Below are 15,302 nucleotides of genomic sequence, written 5' to 3' on the forward strand. Positions count from 1 at the left end.
AGTGGGGTTAAAAGGAGTTCTAGTTAGTTTACTAGCTCATGGTAGAAGTTAAAATTGATTAGTCATACATGACATAATCAAGAGTGGAATCCCATGCTAGTTCCTATTGGTATATACTCATAGTAAGTACGTTTTGAAGCTGTGTATAATACGGGTAAGAATACGACTAGAATTCTTGATGAAAGAAAAGAATGGAAAAGTAACTGTAACCATTTTCGTTAAGTATGAGTGTTTTGATATATGTCTTGAAGTCTTCCAAAAGTATTTTAATACATCTAAATACACTACATGTATATACATTTTAACTGAGTCGTTAAGTCATCGTTAGTCGTTACATGTAAGTGTTGTTTTGAAACCTTTAAGTTAACGATCTCAATTAATGTTGTTAACCCATTGTTTATTATATCTAATGAGATGTTAAATTATTATATTATCATGATATTATGATATATTAATATATCTTAATATGATATATATACATTTAAATGTCGTTACAACGATAATCGTTACATATATGTCTCGTTTCGAAATCCTTAAGTTAGTAGTCTTGTTTATATGTATATAACTCATTGTTAATATACTTATGGAGATACTTACTTATCATAATCTCATGTTAACCATATGTATATCCATATATATATCGTCATGTCATTTTTACAAGTTTTAACGTTCGTGAATCGCCGGTCAACTTGGGTGGTCAATTGTCTATATGAAACATATTTCAATTAATCAAGTCTTAACAAGTTTGATTGCTTAACATGTTGGAAACATTTAATCATGTAAATATCAATCTCAATTAATATATATAAACATAGAAAAGTTCGGGTCACTACAGTACCTACCCGTTAAATAAATTTCGTCCCGAAATTTTAAGCTGTTGAAGGTGTTGACGAATCTTCTGGAAATAGATGCGGGTATTTCTTCTTCATCTGATCTTCACGCTCCCAGGTGAACTCGGGTCCTCTACGAGAATTCCATCGAACCTTAACAATTGGTATCTTGTTTTGCTTAAGTCTTTTAACCTCACGATCCATTATTTCGACGGGTTCTTCAATGAACTGGAGTTTTTCGTTGATTTGGATTTCATCTAACGGAATAGTGAGATCTTCTTTAGCAAAATATTTCTTCAAATTCGAGACGTGAAAAGTGTTATGTACAGCCGCGAGTTGTTGAGGTAACTCAAGTCGGTAAGCTACTAGTCCGACACGATCAATAATCTTGAATGGTCCAATATACCTTGGATTTAATTTCCCTCGTTTACCAAATCGAACAACGCCTTTCCAAGGTGCAACTTTAAGCATGACCATCTCTCCAATTTCAAATTCTATATCTTTTCTTTTAATGTCAGCGTAGCTCTTTTGTCAACTTTGGGTGGTTTTCAACCGTTGTTGAATTTGGATGATCTTCTCGGTAGTTTCTTGTATAATCTCTGGACCCGTAATCTGTCTATCCCCCACTTCACTCCAACAAATCGGAGACCTGCACTTTCTACCATAAAGTGCTTCAAACGGCGCCATCTCAATGCTTGAATGGTAGCTGTTGTTGTAGAAAAATTCTGCTAATGGTAGATGTCGATCCCAACTGTTTCCGAAATCAATAACACATGCTCGTAGCATGTCTTCAAGCATTTGTATCGTCCTTTCGCTCTGCCCATCAGTTTGTGGATGATAGGCAGTACTCATGTCTAGACGAGTTCCTAATGCTTGCTGTAATGTCTGCCAGAATCTTGAAATAAATCTGCCATCCCTATCAGAGATAATAGAGATTGGTATTCCATGTCTGGAGACGACTTCCTTCAAATACAGTCGTGCTAACTTCTCCATCTTGTCATCTTCTCTTATTGGCAGGAAATGTGCTGATTTGGTGAGACGATCAACTATTACCCAAATAGTATCAAAACCACTTGCAGTCCTTGGAAATTTAGTGATGAAATCCATGGTAATATTTTCCCATTTCCATTTCGGGATTTCGGGTTGTTGAAGTAGACCTGATGGTTTCTGATGCTCAGCGTTGACCTTAGAACACGTCAAACATTCTCCTACGTATTTAGCAACATCGGCTTTCATACTCGGCCACCAAAAATATTTCCTGAGATCCTTGTACATCTTTTCCGTTTCAGGATGTATTGAGTATCTGGTTTTATGAGCTTCTCTAAGTACCATTTCTCTTATATCTCCAAATTTTGGTACCCAAATCCTTTCAGCCCTATACCGGGTTCCGTCTTCCTGAATATTAAGATGTTTCTCCGATCCTTTGGGTATTTCTTCCTTTAAATTTCCCTCTTTTAAAACTTCTTGTTGGGCCTCCTTTATTTGAGTAGTTAGGTTATTATGAATCATTATATTCATAGATTTTACTCGAATGGGTTCTCTGTCCTTCCTGCTCAAGGCATCGGCTACCACATTTGCCTTCCCTGGGTGGTAACAAATCTCAAAGTCGTAATCATTCAATAATTCAATCCACCTACGCTGCCTCATATTCAGTTGTTTCTGATTAAATATGTGTTGAAGACTTTTGTGGTCGGTATATATAATACTTTTGACCCCATATAAGTAGTGCCTCCAAGTCTTTAATGCAAAAACAACTGCGCCTAATTCCAAATCATGCGTCGTATAATTTTGTTCGTGAATCTTCAATTGTCTAGACGCATAAGCAATCACCTTCGTTCGTTGCATTAATACACAACCGAGACCTTGCTTTGATGCGTTACAATAAATCACAAAATCATCATTCCCTTCAGGCAATGACAATATAGGTGCCGTAGTTAGCTTTTTCTTCAATAACTGAAACGCTTTCTCTTGTTCATCATTCCATTCAAATTTCTTCCCTTTATGCGTTAATGCAGTCAAGGGTTTTGCTATTCTGGAAAAGTCTTGGATGAACCTTCTGTAGTAACCAGCTAGTCCTAAAAACTGGCATATGTGTTTCGGAGTTTTCGGGGTTTCCCACTTTTCAACAGTTTCTATCTTTGCCGGATCCACCTTAATACCTTCTTTGTTCACTATGTGACCGAGGAATTGGACTTCTTCCAACCAAAATGCACACGTTGAAAACTTAGCGTACAATTCTTCCTTCCTCAATACTTCTAACACCTTTCTCAAATGTTCACCGTGTTCGTGGTCATTCTTTGAGTAAATAAGTATGTCATCAATGAAAACAATGACAAACTTGTCAAGGTACGGTCCACACACTCGGTTCATAAGGTCCATGAACACAGCTGGTGCATTAGTTAAACTAAACGGCATGAACATAAACTCGTAATGACCGTAACGTGTTCTGAAAGCAGTCTTTGGAATATCATCTTCTTTCACCCGCATTTGATGATAACCGGAACGTAAGTCAATCTTTGAATAAACAGACGAGCCTTGTAGTTGATCAAATAAGTCGTCGATTCTCGGTAGTGGGTAGCGGTTCTTGATGGTAAGTTTGTTCAACTCTCGGTAGTCGATACACAACCTGAATGTACCATCTTTCTTCTTGACAAATAAAACAGGAGCTCCCCACGGTGATGTGCTTGGTCGAATGAAACCACGCTCTAAAAGTTCTTGTAATTGGCTTTGCAGTTCTTTCATCTCGCTGGGTGCGAGTCTGTAAGGAGCACGAGCTATTGGTGCAGCTCCTGGTACAAGATCTATTTGAAATTCAACGGATCGCTGTGGGGGTAATCCCGGTAATTCTTTCGGAAATACATCGGGAAATTCTTTTGCAATGAGAACATCATTGATGCTCTTTTCTTCAGTTTGTACTTTCTCGACGTGTGCTAGAATAGCATAGCAACCTTTTCTTATTAGTTTTTGTGCCTTCAAATTACTAATAATATGTAGCTTCGTGTTGCCCTTTTCTTCGTACACCATTAAGGGTTTTCCTTTTTCTCGTATAATGCGAATTGCATTTTTGTAACAAACGATCTCTGCTTTCACTTCTTTCAACCAGTCCATACCGATTATCACATCAAAACTCCCTAACTCTACTGGTATCAAATCAATCTTAAATGTTTCGCTAACCAGTTTAATTTCTCGATTCCGACATATATTATCTGCTGAAATTAATTTACCATTTGCTAATTCGAGTAAAAATTTACTATCCAAAGGCGTCAATGGACAACTTAATTTAGCACAAAAATCTCTACTCATATAGCTTCTCTCCGCACCCAAATCAAATAAAATGTAAGCAGATTTATTGTCAATAAGAAACGTACCCGTAACAAGCTCCGGGTCTTCCTGTGCCTCTGCCGCATTAATATTGAAAACTCTTCCGCGGCCTTGTCCATTCGTGTTCTCCTGGTTCGGGCAATTTCTAATAATGTGGCCCGTTTTTCCACATTTATAACAAACTACATTGGCATAACTTGCTCCGACACTACTTGCTCCACCATTACTCATTCCGACACCATTTGTTCCTTTCGTTCTATTAACCCCTGGTCCGTAGACCTCACACTTCGCCGCGCTATGACCATTTCTTTTACACTTGTTGCAAAATTTGGTGCAGAACCCCGAGTGATACTTTTCACACCTTTGGCATAGCTGCTTCTGATGGTTGTTGTTGTTGCGGTTATTATTGTTGTTGGGATGATTGTTGTAGTTGCTGTTGTTGTTGTTGTTGTTGTTGTTATTGGGTCGTTTGTTGTAGTTGCGATTGTTGGGATAATTGTTGAGATTATTGTTGTAATTGTTGTTGTTGTTGTATTGGTGATTCTTATCACCGTTTTCCTCCCACTTTCTTTTGACTTGCTTCACATTGGCCTCTTCAGCAGTCTGTTCTTTAATTCTTTCTTCAATCTGGTTCACTAGTTTATGAGCCATTCTACATGCCTGTTGTATGGAGGCGGGCTCGTGTGAACTTATATCTTCTTGGATTCTTTCCGGTAATCCTTTCACAAACGCGTCGATCTTCTCTTCCTCATCTTCGAATGCTCCCGGACACAATAGGCACAATTCTGTGAATCGTCTTTCGTACGTGGTAATATCAAATCCTTGGGTTCGTAACCCTCTAAGTTCTGTCTTGAGCTTATTGACCTCGGTTCTGGGACGGTACTTCTCGTTCATCAAGTGCTTGAATGCTGACCACGGTAGTGCGTACACATCATCTTGTCCCACTTGCTCTAGATAGGTATTCCACCATGTTAACGCAGAACCTGTGAAGGTATGCGTAGCGTACTTCACTTTGTCCTCTTCAGTACACTTACTTATGGCAAACACCGATTCGACCTTCTCGGTCCACCGTTTCAATCCGATCGGTCCTTCGGTTCCATCAAATTTCAAAGGTTTGCAGGCAGTGAATTCTTTGTAGGTGCATCCTACACGATTTCCTGTACTACCAGATCCAAGGTTATTGTTGGTATGTAGCGCAGCCTGTACTGCGGCTATGTTTGAAGCTAGAAAAGTACGGAATTCCTCTTCATTCATATTCACGGTGTGTCGAGTAGTCGGTGCCATTTCCTTCAAAATAGTCAAATGGAACAAGTTAATCATACAGAATATTAAGAGTAGTTAATAGTATTTCGTAGCATAATATGAAGTCATTTATAAAAGCTTTTTCTTCATATTAGCATTTTATAAGTTTAAATTCGGGTAGTACCTACCCGTTAAGTTCATACTTAGTAGCTAATATACAATTCAACTACTACAATTCTATATGAAAAACTGATTGTAATAATATTTCACGTTCAAACTTTTATACAATATTTTACAAACTTACAATACCGCTTATTTTACATAAAGCATGAAATATAGCATACAATAACTTTGATACAAGATAGTTGTGAAGATAATTCTAGCTAGTACACAAGTCGTTCAGCAAAGGCAATAAAGACACGTAATTCATACGTCCAGAAACAAGTCATGAATTCTAGTTTTACTAGGACTACTTCCCATCCTTGGTCTTGTGGAACATAACCGTTATGTCCGTTGATAAGACAGCGTGTTGTAACGTCATCAAAGGGACGAGGGTTACGTAATGACCAACAGTCTCGTAATAACCTAAAAACCTCATTTCTTACCCCAATTACCAACTCCGTCACTTGTGGGAACGTTTTGTTTAATAGTTGTAGCCCGATGTTCTTGTTCTCACTTTGGTGAGAAGCGAACATTACTAACCCGTAAGCATAACATGCTTCTTTATGTTGCATGTTAGCCGCTTTTTCTAAATCACGAAGTCCTATATTCGGATATACTGAGTCAAAATAATTTCTTAACCCGTTGCGTAAAATAGCATTTGGGTTCCCCGCAATATATGCGTCAAAGTAAACACATCGTAACTTATGGATTTCCCAATGTGATATCCCCCATCTTTCGAACGAAAGTCTTTTATAAACCAAGGCATTCTTGGAACGTTCTTCGAATGTCTTACAAACTGATCTCGCCTTAAATAGTTGTGCCGAGGAATTCTGACCGACTCTAGACAAGATTTCATCAATCATGTCTCCGGGTAGGTCTCTTAAAATATTGGGTTGTCTATACATTTTGTGTTTTTATACTGTAAAATAGACAAGAGTTAGATTCATAAAAAAAATACTTATTAATACAAGGAATTTTTACATATATCATAAAGCATAAGCACACTATATTACATATATTACACCACACGAATACAACTATCTTATTCCGACTCGCTCGTTTCTTCTTTTTCGGTTTTGGTTCGTTTTGCCAAGTTTCTAGGGATATATGATGTTCCCCTAATACGAGCCGTCGTTGTCCACATTGGTTTAGAAAAACCTGGTGGTTTAGAGGTTCCCGGGTCATTGTTACAACTTAAGGACTTCGGGGGTTGACGATACATATAAAGTTCATCGGGGTTGGAATTAGATTTCTCTATTTTTATGCCCTTTCCCTTATTATTTTCTTTTGCCTTTTTAAATTCAGCTGGGGTAATTTCTATAACATCATCGGAATTCTCGTCGGAATCCAATTCATCGGAGAATTGGTAATCCTCCCAATATTTTGCTTCCTTGGCGGAAACACCATTGACCATAATTAACCTTGGTCGGTTGGTTGAGGATTCTCTTTTACTTAACCGTTTTATTATTTCCCCCACCGGTTCTATTTCTTCTTCCGGTTCCGATTCTTCTTCCGGTTCCGATTCTTCTTCCGGTTCCGATTCTTCTTCCGGTTCCAACTCTTCTTCCGGTTCCTCTTCGGGAACTTGTGAATCAGTCCACGAATCATTCCAATTTACATTTGACTCTTCATTATTATTAGGTGAGTCAATGGGACTTGTTCTAGAGGTAGACATCTATCACATAATATCAAACACGTTAAGAGATTAATATAACACATAATATTCATATATTAAAAATATATAGTTTCCAACAAAAATGTTAAGCAATCATTTTTAAAGAAAACACGGTGGAAGTCCAGACTCACTAATGCATCCTAACAAACTCGATAAGACACACTAATGCAAATTTTCTGGTTCTCTAAGACCAACGCTCGGATACCAACTGAAATGTCCCGTTCTTATTGATTAAAAACGTTCCATATTAATTGATTTCGTTGCGAGGTTTTGACCTCTATATGAGACATTTTTCAAAGACTGCATTCATTTTTAAAACAAACCATAACCTTTATTTCATAAATAAAGGTTTAAAAAGCTTTATGTAGATTATCAAATAATGATAATCTAAAATATCCTGTTTACACACGACCATTACATAATGGTTTACAATACAAATATGTTACATCGAAATCAGTTTCTTGAATGCAGTTTTTACACAATATCATACAAACGTGGACTCCAAATCTTGTCCTTATTTTAGTATGCAACAGCGGAAGCTCTTAGTATTCACCTGAGAATAAACATGCTTTAAACGTCAACAAAAATGTTGGTGAGTTATAGGTTTAACCTATATATATCAAATCGTAACAATAGACCACAAGATTTCATATTTCAATACACATCCCATACATAGACATAAAAATCATTCATATGGTGAACACCTGGTAACCGACATTAACAAGATGCATATATATAAGAATATCCCCATCATTCCGGGACACCCTTCGGATATGATATACATTTCGAAGTACTAAAGCATCCGATACTTTGGATGGGGTTTGTTAGGCCCAATAGATCTATCTTTAGGATTCGCGTCAATTAGGGTGTCTGTTCCCTAATTCTTAGATTACCAGACTTAATAAAAAGGGGCATATTCGATTTCGATAATTCAACCATAGAATGTAGTTTCACGTACTTGTGTCTATTTTGTAAATCATTTATAAAACCTGCATGTATTCTCATCCCAAAAATATTAGATTTTAAAAGTGGGACTATAACTCACTTTCACAGATTTTTACTTCGTCGGGAAGTAAGACTTGGCCACTGGTTGATTCACGAACCTATAACAATATATACATATATATCAAAGTATGTTTAAAATATATTTACAACACTTTTAATATATTTTGATGTTTTAAGTTTATTAAGTCAGCTGTCCTCGTTAGTAACCTACAACTAGTTGTCCACAGTTAGATGTACAGAAATAAATCGATAAATATTATCTTGAATCAATCCACGACCTAGTGTATACGTATCTCAGTATTGATCACAACTCAAACTATATATATTTTGGAATCAACCTCAACCCTGTATAGCTAACTCCAACATTCACATATAGAGTGTCTATGGTTGTTCCGAAATATATATAGATGTGTCGACATGATAGGTCAAAACATTGTATACGTGTCTATGGTATCTCAAGATTACATAATATACAATACAAGTTGATTAAGTTATGGTTGGAATAGATTTGTTACCAATTTTCACGTAGCTAAAATGAGAGAAATTATCCAATCTTGTTTTACCCATAACTTCTTCATTTTAAATCTGTTTTGAGTGAATCAAATTGCTATGGTTTCATATTGAACTATATTTTATGAATCTAAACAGAAAAGTATAGGTTTATAGTCGGAAAAATAAGTTACGAGTCGTTTTTGTAAAGGTAGTCATTTCAGTCGAAAGAACGACGTCTAGATGACCATTTTAGAAAACATACTTCCACTTTGAGTTTAACCATAATTTTTGGATATAGTTTCATGTTCATAATAAAAATCATTTTCTCAGAATAACAACTTTTAAATCAAAGTTTATCATAGTTTTTAATTAACTAACCCAAAACAGCCCGCGGTGTTACTACGACGACGTAAATCCGGTTTTACGGTGTTTTTCGTGTTTCCAGGTTTTAAATCATTAAGTTAGCATATCATATAGATATAGAACATGTGTGTAGTTAATTTTAAAAGTCAAATTAGAAGGATTAACTTTTGTTTGCGAACAAGTTTAGAATTAACTAAACTATGTTCTAGTGATTTCGAGTTTAAACCTTCGAATAAGATAGTTTTATATATATGAATCGAATGATGTTATGAACATCATTACTACCTCAAGTTAAGTAGGTAAACCTACTGGAAGTGACAAGAAATGATCTAGCTTCAAAGGATCTTGGATGGCTTGAAAGTTCTTGAAGTAGGATCATGACACAAAAACAAGTTCAAGTAAGATTTTTACTCGAATTAAGATAGTTTATAGTTATAGAAATTGAATCAAAGTTTGAATATGAATATTACCTTGAATAAGAAAGATAACCTACTATATATAACAAAGGTTTCTTGATCTTAGATGATTAATTGGAATGGATTAAAAGCTTGGAAGTAAATTAGTAAACTTGAAGGGATTTTTGAAGTGTTCTTGAAGTGTTCTTCCTATGATGATTATAGCTTGATTCTTGAAGTGATTTTTGATGAAGATGATGATTAACTACTGAAAAAATACATTCATAATAGTGTGTGTGTATTGAGAGAGAATTAGAAAGAGAATTGGAAGCGAAATGGAGTGAATGATGAGTGGTAATTGGTGAGTGGTGAGTGGGGTTAAAAGGAGTTCTAGTTAGTTGACTAGCTCATGGTAGAAGTTAAAATTGATTAGTCATACATGACATAATCAAGAGTGGAATCCCATGCTAGTTCCTATTGGTATATACTCATAGTAAGTACGTTTTGAAGCTGTGTATAATACGGGTAAGAATACGACTAGAATTCTTGATGAAAGAAAAGAATGGAAAAGTAACTGTAACCATTTTCGTTAAGTATGAGTGTTTTGATATATGTCTTGAAGTCTTCCAAAAGTATTTTAATACATCTAAATACACTACATGTATATACATTTTAACTGAGTCGTTAAGTCATCGTTAGTCGTTACATGTAAGTGTTGTTTTGAAACCTTTAAGTTAACGATCTCAATTAATGTTGTTAACCCATTGTTTATTATATCTAATGAGATGTTAAATTATTATATTATCATGATATTATGATATATTAATATATCTTAATATGATATATATACATTTAAATGTCGTTACAACGATAATCGTTACATATATGTCTCGTTTCGAAATCCTTAAGTTAGTAGTCTTGTTTATATGTATATAACTCATTGTTAATATACTTATGGAGATACTTACTTATCATAATCTCATGTTAACCATATGTATATCCATATATATATCGTCATGTCGTTTTTACAAGTTTTAACGTTCGTGAATCGCCGGTCAACTTGGGTGGTCAATTGTCTATATGAAACATATTTCAATTAATCAAGTCTTAACAAGTTTGATTGCTTAACATGTTGGAAATATTTAATCATGTAAATATCAATCTCAATTAATATATATAAACATAGAAAAGTCCGGGTCACTACAAAGACCGCGGTAAGCGAAAAGCCACGGAAAGTGCAACTACCCCGCGCAAAAAACGTGTGCGCACTATATCTAAACAAGAAGCAAGTAAGCAATTATTAATTTCGCAATTTTTGTGCATTACACCCTTATTATTTTTGCACAGTCTTGCTATATTTGCTTATCTGTTTGTAGTTGTCCTTTCAGATTCAACTGGTGAAGCTACACCGCTCTACAATATTACTGGGAGTATCCCCACAGATATTCTTGAAGAGCCTGGCCATGAGGACTTAACAATTCCTTCCGACACAGAAGTGTCAAATCAGGAAGAAGGAGAAGAAGAAGAAGAAGATGCAGAAGAAGCCGCAGAGGTAGAAAAAGCCAATCGTTTGTACCGCAGGCTTTATAAATTCATTCCCAAGGAAACAAAAGATCAATACCGCAAACTAACAAATCCTCAAGTAAAAAGACAATGACTGCACAATTGCTATAATGCAATTTGCGTAGCTGTTGACAACATTGAGCGCTTTACTGAGATTTCGGATGAATATAAAAAGCAAGTCAAAATTGCTACTACTCATGGAAGGAAAGCGCGGAAGGTTGAGGCACAGCTTAAAAAGACTGCAGAGGAAAACATCCAACTCAAGAAGAGGGCGGAGAAAGCCAAAAAAGAATTTGCTCAGCTTGTGAAATATCTGCCAGAATTCGCAGATAAAGTGATGGATTCGCAACCAGTGACTGAAAAATTCTGAGCATATGCACAAGCATCCAAACTCGCCATGCGCTGCGAGTGGCATGACTTATTGTACAAACTTGGCGATCTCTCTCAACCTCTCCCCTCAGATATGGCAAATGAAATATGTGCCAAAGATGATGCCCGGGAAGCACTCGCAAGGGCAAAGAAGGAGGTTGAGAAAGTTAACATACCAGCCTTAGAGGAACTGGTTCAACAAGAGGGCGTTACTTTTGCAGATATTATAGTGTTAGAGCTTTAAATTGTCTTAGTTAGATTTCAAACACTTATTTTGCAATCCTTAATTGCGTTTTTTTGTAATTATTCACGCTGTTTCGCGCTTAATACTAGTGACATATTTTCATTCCGCAGTTGCAACTTCTTTTATTTATATAGCACTTTACTTTATCATATATTCATAAGTTAGACTTGCCCTTTGCAATTTCCGCATTCGCTATTGTGCACATAACAAACGCGTACTTTATACGAAACAATCTTTTAATCATTATGAATCTTCTAAGTCCGACAAATTGATCCTTAGGCAGTAATTAGCATTGCGAAGCATCTAAGTATTGGCAAGATCAAATACTTAGGAAATTTTATCCTTTCACAATATTTACAATTTAACACAAGTGGGCAATTTCATCACTTGGCTTTTAACACATTATTTCACAATGCATACTTGCATTATTATAACATTTAAGCAGGCCATGTTTAGTGAAAATCATGCCATTTTACTTACAGTATCTGCGGATTCGTAATTATATGCTCTCAAACATTAACTTAGTGTTATGATATAATGAATAATTGCATTCTGCAAAATAATCACTACGCGTGGCCACACGCAGTGTTTTCGCTTTGTAAAGAGACAATTACTAACACTGAAATTAACTTTGCTTTATTCATTACTCTTTCGCGATACATAGTGCAGAAAATAAGCGCATCATATCAAACATTGATCAAATTTGACTAAGCAGTCTATCACAACTTTTACTAATTCAATTGTTCGCATTATTCAGAGTGGATTGAATGCCCTTTAACACCCATGTTTTCACTTGCCATAATCATAGCGCAAAACGGCTCTACTTCCGCAGAAGTTAGCGTTCCAATTCCCTTAATAGCAGAAAATTTTACCATGCCATGTATAGTAGAAGGGATAGCGCCAAACATGCGCAAAGTAGTGCGCCCAAGTATCATATTGAATCGTGACTGATTTCGTATTATGTACAGATTCAATAAAGCTTGGCACCTCAGCGACTCATCGCGATCATAAACTAGCTTCATTTGCAATTCCAACTGGCCAACAGGCCAGGTTGACTCTCATGAGAATCCAGCAAGTGAAATCGCAGTAGGTTTCATCAAAACCTGAATGTTTGTGGGCAGTTTACTAAAATATTATTCGTACATGACATCTACACTACTACCAGTGTCCACATGTACCTTCATTATCATAATACCCGTATTTGCAATGCGGCATGAAACCACCACTGGTTTGTTAACATCCGCGGTCAGACTTACAGGAGGAAAAGTAATAGAGGGACATTTCCAACTAAAAATCTGCTCAGATATTTGAAGTACTGACATTTCACCTTACACTTCTACCACATTAATGACCTGGATTCCGCGTTGGTTTTCTTTCTTACTCAACATCTTTACACCCATATTTTTCACTGCGGGAGCCTTTCAGTCAACCACATTTGGCGCATTTGAGGTATTGGCTTCTGTAGGCATTATAATCACATTCGCAGTACTTGCAGTGTTCTGCGCGATTAAAAGGTCCAGCTTACCTTGTTCATATGCCTCTGCGATCAATTCCGCCAAATCTCTACAGCGGTTGGTGTCATGTCCATAATCGTCATGGAAAATATAAAACTTTGACCGATCACACCTACTATTCTCTCCCAAAGGCTGTGGATCAGGAAAAGACTTTGCAACCCTTTCTTGTATCAAAATTTCTTTAGGGGTTTTTGTTAGCATATGAATGATATTGAAAGATTCGTTGTTCCACTTTCGCATAGAATAGCGATCGCGATGACCATAACCATGGTTATCATTCTGACCCTGAAACCTCTCATTTCGCAGGTAACCACCGCCGTTATTTCTCCGGGGAAATCCAGAACCGCGATAACTATCCATGTTACCATTGAGAAAAGAATCATTGTCATCCTGCCAACTTTTGTCTCTACCCCACCCACATGCAGGGGTTATAGTACTATCCTCTCCATCCCGGAGATAATCATATGTTTCTTGCTGAACCTTAGCAAAAGTCTGCGGGACATCTCTTCGCAATCTTCGCACAAGCGTTGGATGTCACTGCGGATTAATAGCGTGCAAAAAACCAGAGATTTTTTAGTCTTCATTCAAGCTTGGAATCTTTTGGCACTCATAAATGTACCGCGTGAGTAATGCACTTAAAGTTTCTTTGTTGCCTTGTTTAATATCATGACATTCTATATGCGTCTTTTTCTGCGACAATAGATTCTGGAACTGCAACAAGAATTTTTCGCGAAGATCGACAAAGCCAATAATACCGCAAGCTTGTAGGCTATGGAACCACTCCCTTGCTGACCCTTGCAGAGTCATAGGGAAAACTCTACAAGGAACTGGCTCATCCCAGTTATAGGTGCTCACCATCCCTTCAAAGCGTTGCGGATAATCTAAAGAATCGGTTAAACCTGAGTAAACTCCCAATGTTGCTGGCACAATTAGCGTAGAAACAATTGGATAATCAGAAATATGCTGGACAAACTTGTCCGCAGCAGTAGTGATTTCGGTTGCCTTTTTTGTGCGAGTAACTACATTCTCCGCACAAAACTTGGCTATCATATCTTACAAGAAATTTGGCTGTTCAAACTTATGTTGCATTGAATTTGGCACAATGCTTTTGAAAACATCTGCCAAAAAATTTTAAGCATCTTCTCTGCGAATATCATCAGATGCTTCACCTTCATTCCCATGACGAGGGAAAGGTGTTGGTGGTCGCCTTCGCTTAACATGTGGAATTTTTACAAATTTTTCCGCATTATCCGGATCATCAGAAAATTCATTCTATTCTCTTGGCGCTTTCGCAGTCTTCAAATTATATACAGAATTTAAGATAACACATTCATCCACACCATCGCTATCACTATCGCAATGATCAATTACTAAGCGATCAGCTTGTGATCCAGAATCATTCACCGGCCATAAATAAGTTTGCGGTATACGAGTTTCGCGAAAATCTTTTCTAGCTTGCTCAATAGCAATACCAAGTACTTTGTTTGCTTTTCCAGCCAAAATCTTTAATCGCTTACCATCAGCGATGGTTTCTTCGCGATGTTGCTGCAAATTCCTGCGTGCGACCATTTTTTCAGCAGCAACTTCTGGCTGCAATTCACAAGCATTGTTTGCAGTAGATGTTTTAGCAGTCGGTTCTTGAACCAATTTACACGCGTTTACATTAGCATTTGCTTGCATTGGAAATGACATGACATTCTGCGAATCGATAATCATATCAGCATTCGCAGACACACCTGCTTGCTTTGCGTTTGTCATCACGACAATCAAGCAGATCAACTGATTAAGCCTTCAAAGAGCACCAGCAAATCATCACAACAAAAACACGATTGAAATTAAACCGTAAAATTAATTGTTTGATAGAATAAAACAAAAAATTTCGAGTTCAATTTGTAAAGCGTGTCCCACGGATGGTGCCAAATGATCAATCCTAAATCCAGTTATTACTTAATTAAGGATCGAGTGCAATAATAAGATGGAGGATGGGATGTTTGATGATTATTTTAGGCCCCGATGATCGTCTTTCACTTTAGCAATCAAGTGATCAACCACCCCGACCCGGTCTTGATTGTCAATTAGCATAATTCCCCTTAGCGCGATGTAAAACCCCTTGGGCAAGATCACAAG

At 36.8% G+C, this 15,302-nt stretch overlaps 1 protein-coding gene across 1 annotated transcript; it reads right to left on the reverse strand.

The window, feature by feature from the left end:
- Positions 1 to 13,082: 13,082 nt before the first annotated feature.
- LOC139841734 (uncharacterized) lies at positions 13,083 to 14,356 on the reverse strand. The gene is made up of 3 exons (XM_071831939.1): positions 14,233 to 14,356; positions 13,795 to 14,095; positions 13,083 to 13,689 (listed from the first exon to the last, which is right to left on the reverse strand). Exons 1-3 carry the CDS (start codon positions 14,354 to 14,356, stop codon positions 13,083 to 13,085), a joined length of 1,032 nt encoding a protein of 343 aa, XP_071688040.1.
- Between the last annotated feature and the right edge of the window lie 946 nt (positions 14,357 to 15,302).

The sequence above is a fragment of the Rutidosis leptorrhynchoides genome, chromosome 4 (assembly GCF_046630445.1).
Source record: "Rutidosis leptorrhynchoides isolate AG116_Rl617_1_P2 chromosome 4, CSIRO_AGI_Rlap_v1, whole genome shotgun sequence".
Classification (NCBI taxonomy): Eukaryota; Viridiplantae; Streptophyta; class Magnoliopsida; order Asterales; family Asteraceae; genus Rutidosis; species Rutidosis leptorrhynchoides.

Coding starts and splice junctions, on each gene's coding strand:
- LOC139841734 (XM_071831939.1), bottom strand. CDS start 14,356: ATGGGAATGAAGGTGAAGCATCTGATGATATTCGCAGAGAAGATGCTT. Junction 14,096..14,232: donor TTTGAACAGCCAAATTTCTT/GTAAGATATGAT, acceptor TAATTGTGCCAG/CAACATTGGGAGTTTACTCA. Junction 13,690..13,794: donor TTAAGTGCATTACTCACGCG/GTACATTTATGA, acceptor GCTTGTGCGAAG/ATTGCGAAGAGATGTCCCGC.